General features: G+C 32.4%; 1 protein-coding gene across 1 annotated transcript; it reads left to right on the top strand.

Annotated features, from left to right (window-relative positions):
* The first annotated feature begins 259 nt into the window (after nucleotides 1-259).
* LOC145041213 (ribonuclease 3-like) lies at nucleotides 260-1884 on the top strand. Its single transcript, XM_078989192.1, has 4 exons — nucleotides 260-446; nucleotides 790-945; nucleotides 1056-1254; nucleotides 1456-1884. Exons 1-4 carry the CDS (start codon nucleotides 342-344, stop codon nucleotides 1710-1712), a joined length of 717 nt encoding a protein of 238 aa, XP_078845318.1. The 5' UTR covers nucleotides 260-341; the 3' UTR covers nucleotides 1713-1884.
* Nucleotides 1885-7522: the final 5638 nt, after the last annotated feature.

Here is a 7522-nt window from a genome sequence, read left to right on the forward strand (position 1 = left end):
AAAACTACGTCGTTTAAATGGTTCTATACCTAAGTTTAGGTATATAACAGTCACATATTCATTTTTTCTATATATATATATATATATATATATATATATATATATATATATATATATATATATATATATATATATATATATATATATATATATATATATATATATATATATATATATATATATTTGAACAAATTTTGAAGCAATGTCCAATACGAACAAGCAAGGTTATAGGACAAGAGAATGCTTAGAAGGCATATTCTGGTTTGTGTATATATAGATGAATAAACATCTTATCTTGTATATCTAAAACTTTGTTTCAACTAAACTAAATCTACAGAAAGATGAAATTGAATGGGAGTGCATTTTTTATCTTATTTTTGGTCATACAATCTTTTGCAATTCTAACCGTTGCTAAAGACTTTGATTTCTTTTACTTCGTTCAACAGGTTTGTTCTTAATATTTCCATGCACATACTTTTGTGACTTGTGTGACAGTTGTTTCAAGTATTTTTATTTAATTGCTAAACATTTGAGAGGTTATTCGTGACATATTTCTCGTTGTATTTTTCCAAGTGATTTCTATCACTACATATTTATTCGTAAACTCTTGTCATCGATACTCAATAAACTGGCAAAATATTACTAATTTGCCAAAATATGATTTACTTTTCTAAATATGACAAATCTTTTGGCGACAAACACGTTTCTATGAATTATCAATTAATAGGTTTACATATACATGAAAATTTTATACTATAGTTTAAATGATAACCAATTAAAATTTTGTAGTGGCCAGCTTCGTACTGTGACTCAAGGCGTGGTTGTTGCTTTCCAAAAACCGGGAAGCCCGCAGAAGATTTCAGCATCCACGGGCTTTGGCCTAATTACAAAGATGGCTCCTATCCTTCTAACTGTGACTCCTCCAACCCTTTCGATGACTCTAAGGTATTAAAAATTCCAAACTCATAACGTTTTTTTTTTTTTTTTTAAAAGTTCATAAAACTGTCGCTAAATATAACAAATATGACACATACAATGTCTATGCGTATATTTAGGTTGCAAATCTTGAAAGTGTGTTGCAAAAGCACTGGCCTACACTTGCGTGTCCGAGTGGCGACGGTTTGAAATTTTGGCGTCATGAATGGGAAAAACACGGAACTTGTGCTGAATCGGTTTTTGACGAGCGTGGTTACTTTGAAGCCGCCCTTTCTCTCAAGAAAAAAGCAAACCTCCTCCATGCTCTCGAGAACGCAGGTACAACTTTTTATGCATAATGTACAACTCTTCTTGCATAAAGTACAACTACTATATAATACAACCATCAAAGTGAGTTAAATGGACATGGTATTTATTATTTAATCCATTTCTACACATTGGCACTAGAGTAAAAGATGCAAGGATTATGTACAACAATCAATGCATAAAGTACAAGTGTTATATTGATTTTGATTGTAGGGATTAAACCCACTGATGGGAAATTTCATACAATGGGACAAATGAAAGATGCAATTACAAAGAGTGTGGGTTATGCCCCATTTATAGAATGCAATGTTGACTCCTCAGGGTACCACCAATTATACCAAGTGTACCAGTGTGTTGATGCATCGGCTTCTAATTTCATCGAATGCCCAGTTTTTCCTCATGGGAGACCTTGTGGAAATAAAGTTGAATTCCCTTCGTTTTCGTCTGCTTCAAGTCATGATGAGCTTTGAAATTCTTTAAATTTCATTGATTCTTTATATTGGATTTTATTGATTTCGTAATAAATGATGAGATAACTGATTCTTGTATATTTCTGTTGCAATTATTTCAAAGGCACGTGAGTGTAAATGTGTGATTGTGTATCCAACATCAACCAAGTAGTAATCCAAATTACATTATATATCTTGTGAACACTCACCTAACACGTTTATAACAATAACAATATATTAGTGTTCTTTATATCTTGCTTCATCTTCAAGTGTCACCAAACATTAATTATTTCACGTAAGTTATAACAAACAAAGTAACAATATATTAAACAATAATAAAAGAAGCCCATAAAAGTTACTGAGACAGCATGCCCATAAAGTGAAGCCTGAAAAAGCCCACGATATCCAATTAGTTTTGTCTTTTTCATTTTCTTTTTCATAGTTTATTTGTTATTTCATATATAACCAACAAGCTGAAAATTCAATTAATTTATGGAAAGATATATCAATTTAAATTATTACTTTTTAAAAAAAATAGTTAAAAAAATGTATTAAACATAACCGAAGTCACTCAAAATGTATTCAAGTGTATCGGATTTCTTGTATGATCCTTAATGAAAAGGCATGTAACGGACGAAGAGTAACTTTTATTATCATATTTAACATATGAAAATAACTAGTCTCGTAACATCTTTACTAGTTTAATCAAAAGAAATAGAATAACAGTTTTATCATCATATTTAATGGATTAATAATTTATGATAAATAAAATAATTAACCACAAGTAGTTTTGACTTTTGATGGTGTTTGAATTCCTAAGTCGAGTAGGACACAATGAACTTTAAGTTGAGTAGAACACAAGCAAGTATGTTTTGTCATATTTTAGGAAAGTAGGGTCCTATTCTAACTCTATAAGTCGATAGGTTAGGCTATAAATACATACAAAGATTATAGATTATGTATGTTGAACACAATGGGATGTAATTGAGTTTTGTGTGAGTTTCTCAATAAAATTGGAGAGTCATTCCTGTTACTGTTTTGTGTGTTTTTTTGTTTTGATCTTGGTTTGGTATAAGAGCACTTAAGATCGAAACACATAACCAATTTCCGTGTTAAGATTCTCGTCTCCTATTTTACTTGTTGAACAAATTTGTCAACATGGGATACGATGTAGGTAAATCTAGTACGCCTTCATTGAGGAAAAAGAGGTAAGGACGATTGTTATATACTGTACATGCTTAGTCTACAAATTACATTATGTGGGCAATGAGGATGAAGGAAGTCTTGCGAATCCACAAGGCATGGAGTGTGATTGATCTAGGAATGGAAGAGTACGATGAGAAGAATGACTTGGCGATTGGCTTGTTATATCGAGCAATATGAGAAAACTTGATCAAACAAATCGGTGATCAAGAATCCTCCAAGGACCTTTGGGACGCAATTAAGGCAAAACATGTTGGAGCAAATTCTGTGAAAAACCCCGTCTACAAACCTTAATGTCTGAATTCGGATCAAGATGATGGAGTCTGAATTGATTGATGAATATGTCGGGAAGTTATCCAAAATAACTTCAAAGTCAGCAACGTTAGGTGAAACTATAGATGAAACAAAACTTGTGAAGAAGTTTTTTAAAACCCTATCACGAACCAAGTTCATACACATAGTCGCTTCACCCGAACAAGTTCTTGGTCTTAAAACCACTGGATTTGAAGATGTTGGGGTTCAATTGAAAGCTTATGATGACCGAATAAAAGAAGATGATTTTGAAATCAACAATCAATCGAAATTACTTTTTTCAAAGAATGATCATGCAGGATCAAACCGGAAAAAATCAAGATAATATGAAGGATCGATGGAAGGGATCAAACAACAAAGGATGAGGAAATACGAAAGGGAAAACTTCATATGTCAAGGATGAATTGAGATCTAAAAGAGGCACAATGTGAAAGGACAAAAGAAGAAGAAAGACCTTACAAAGTGGTTTGTTACCGGTGTGACAAACCAAGACATTTTATCTCTCAATGTCCTGAGTAAATTCAAAAGCTGCAAGAGTCAAATCTTACTGAGAACGAGGATAATGATAACATTGTGTTCCTACACGAAACTATGTTCCTAAATGGAGAAAAAGTAATGTTATCTCGATATGAATCACAAGACAACGATGTGTGGTACTTAGACAACGGGGAAAGTGATCACATGATAGGAAACCAATATTTCTTCTCTGAACTCAATAAATGCATAACTAGGCGATTCAAGTTTGGGGGATAACTCTTGTGTAAATATAAAGGGAAAATGTGAAATTCTTTTCCAAGGAAAAGGGGACAACAATGATTAATGACACATATCTACTACATATCAAATCTTAAGAACAACATCATTACCCTTGGCCAAGAAACAAAAGTCGAATGTGACATCCAGATGAAAGATGCCTACCTAACTAGGCATGATGCTAATAATTGCTTACTTATGAAGGTATAAAGGACTCCAAATTGTCTTTATAAAATAAAACTAAAAGTTGGATTGCATGTGTGTCTTCACTCCAAACTCAGTGAAAATACTTGGCGAGGACATGCAAGATTGGAACACATAAACTTTGAGTCATTGAAAACGACGTTAGAAAAGGATAATTCAAAGGTTTGCCACACTGTAATTATGAAAATCAACTGTGTGAATCTTTCTTGATGGTACGATCTATAAATACAAAACTCTATTAGTTGCAAAAGGCTATGTACAAGAACCCGATGTTGATTTCGATGAGGTGTTTGCTCTGGTAGCTCGCACTGAGACAATTAGATTTCTTATTTCCATAGCAACAACAAATGGATGGGAGATTTGCTATTTGGACGTTAAGATGACATTCTTATATGTAGAATTAGAGGAAATTGTTTATGTGACACAACCGTAGGGATACATAAAGAAAGGAGATGAGTATAAAGTATACTGACTTACGAAAACTTTATACGATCTAAGACAAATACCTCGAGCTTAGAACACGAAGCTAGATGCAATTTTGAGAAATTTGGGATTTCAAAAGTGTAAAAAGGAACCATCCATTTATCGCAAGAAGGAAGGAAAATATGTATTAATATGGGCAATATATCTTGATGATCTATTTGTTACAAGTACAAGTTTGAACATGATTAAGATATTCAAAATAGATATGTCCAAGAATTTCGAAATGTCAGATCTTGGTAAGTTAACATATACATTGAATTAAGACAAGAGAAGACTAGATCATCATCAAACAGGAGGCCTATGCTGAACACATTTTAAAGGAATTTGGATTACAAGATTGCACTCCAACTCACATCCTAATGGAACCAGGAATGAAGTTGTGTAAAGCTGTAATTGAACAAGAAATTGATCCAACAAAATTTCAAAAATTAGTAGGATGCCTTTGATATCTCCTTCAAATAAGACCTAATATGGAATACTCGGTAGGAATTTTGAGTCATTACATGCAAAGTCCAAGGGAGTCACATGGGAAAACAATCAAGCATGTTCTTCGATATTTACAAGGTACTAAAGAACATGGTATAAAGTATTAAAGAACGAGAGACAAAAGAGTTGTAGGATAGAACAATAGTAGATATAATACTGATTTGGATGATGAAAAAAGTACAACCGGTCATATATTCTACTATGGGTCATCACCAATAACTTGGTGTTCACAAAAGCAAGATATTATTGCATTGTTATATTGTGAAGTAGAATTTATGGCAGCCATTGCAGGTGCATGTCAAACAACATGGCTTCAGGATTTGATGAATGAGATTGTGAACAAAGATCAAGAAAAGGTAGTCATATATGTCAATAACAAGTCTGCAATAAAGCTCATGAAAAATCCTATTTTTCATGGATGAAGTAAAGATATTCACACAAGGTATCATTTTGTTCACAATTGTGTTGAAAATGGGCAAGTAGAGGTGGAGTATGTACCAAGTGAAGAATAGAAGGCAAATATTCTTACAAAACATTTAACCTGAACAAAGTTGAAGGAGATGAAGATCTTAATTGGGATCAAGGATGTTTCTAAGATGACATACAAATTAGGGGATGAATGTTGGAATTCCTAAGTCGAGTAGGATACAACAAACTTCAAGCTGAGTAGGACACAAGTAAGTAGGTTTGGTCATATTTAAAGAAAGTAGGTTTCCTATTCTAACTATATAATTCAGTAAGTTATGTTATAAATACATACCGAGATTATGGATTATGTATGTTGAACACAATCAGTTGTAATTAAGTTTTGTGCGAGTTTTCAATAAAATTAGAGAGTTGTTCTAGTTATTGTTTTGTGTGTTTCTGTTTTGATCTTGAGACGAGTCATAGTAAAAATTAAAATCACATGGTTTGACTAGTTAAAAACTACATTTTGGGGCATCCCAACTAGTTAAATGAAGTGTATATAAATATACTTTAAAGGATCTATATCTCACCATTCTTAAACTATAAACATTTTTAAACAATCGTTTTTTTTTGTATTTAATCTAAACCTCCAAGATTCGTCGAACTCCGAGTGGTTTATGGACACCGACACAACTACTCATCTCTCCTAGGATACAAGTAAATTTTGTTCTTAGTAAACACCACATTTCATCTATCATTGTTGACGACTATTCATCAATTCTTGTCACTCACATAGGACATTAATTTTGCTGAATTCTCATTGAATCTTTCACCTAATTAATTACCCCACAAATAATAAAAAAACTCATTTATGTATGTCAATTTACACATGATAATAAATGCTTGATAAATGTTGACAAATTCGGTTTCTTTGTCAATTTCTATAAGATAATAAATACAACACTCTTTGCCAATCTTGTGAACTCAAAAAACAAAGCGATCTTCTATTCTATCCATTAATTGTAATTAGTTCTATTTTTGATATTTTTCATTAGAAATTTGGAACTTAAATATTACATGTGCCAGTGGAATAAAATGTTATGCTATATATTTTAGACCATTTTTCATGTTACTGGTGGGTTTATCCCCCTCATGGTTGCCTTTAGGATATCTATTGTTGAGGAAACCCCTTAGCAGTAATGTCCGTCCCGATGAAAATCTTAGATTAGGTCCCTTGTAATAGATGTTGTTTTAGGGACGTAAATTGAGGATAACGGGAATGGGTAATCTGGTTATTGTTGGTTGGTGAAAATTAAATATAATTATTTATTGTGGGTTGAAAAACCTATATGCTCACCAGGTTCCCAAGCCTGACCCACTCAGTTTTATTTGTATTACAGGGAGTGGCGCATAGGCATAAGATGGATGAATCATCGAGTTGTTTTGTTTACAAGTCTGTATATGTATATATTTTTTGAATGACTTGTAATGTTATCGTTTATGTTTTATGGTCTGTATCGGAACATGATATCCCGAGTTTTGATTATATAATGAAAATGCATCTCTTGATGAAATGATTTGATAAATATTATTTTATCATATTTTGTTTTTGGGAACAAATTCCGAAACTCTTTTAAATCAAAAGGATTTACTCTGAAATTATTTTAAAAAGCATAAATGAAATCGGTCTTTTCTGGCCGATATTTTGGGGATGTCACAGTTGGTATCAGAGCATTAGTTTAAGCGAACTAGGAATTTGTAGGATTTCTAGACTTCAACTTAGAATGCTAAGTGAAGGTTGTTAGATACGTGCCTGTTATATTTTAGACACGAGCACTAGTTTATTTTAGGAAAGTTGCCTAAAATGCTTTTATGTGCTAAATGTTATATGTTGCCATATATGATATTAATTGTTCGGATCTATGGTCTGTTGCCGACCAAATCTGGAAACCTTATGTGTTTAGGATTCTAAGCGTATGTCT

The sequence above is a fragment of the Lactuca saligna genome, chromosome 4 (assembly GCF_052625555.1).
Source record: "Lactuca saligna cultivar CGN05327 chromosome 4, ASM5262555v1, whole genome shotgun sequence".
Taxonomy (NCBI): Eukaryota; Viridiplantae; Streptophyta; class Magnoliopsida; order Asterales; family Asteraceae; genus Lactuca; species Lactuca saligna.

Coding starts and splice junctions, on each gene's coding strand:
- LOC145041213 (XM_078989192.1), top strand. CDS start 342: ATGAAATTGAATGGGAGTGCATTTTTTATCTTATTTTTGGTCATACAA. Junction 946..1,055: donor ACCCTTTCGATGACTCTAAG/GTATTAAAAATT, acceptor GCGTATATTTAG/GTTGCAAATCTTGAAAGTGT. Junction 1,255..1,455: donor CCATGCTCTCGAGAACGCAG/GTACAACTTTTT, acceptor TTTTGATTGTAG/GGATTAAACCCACTGATGGG.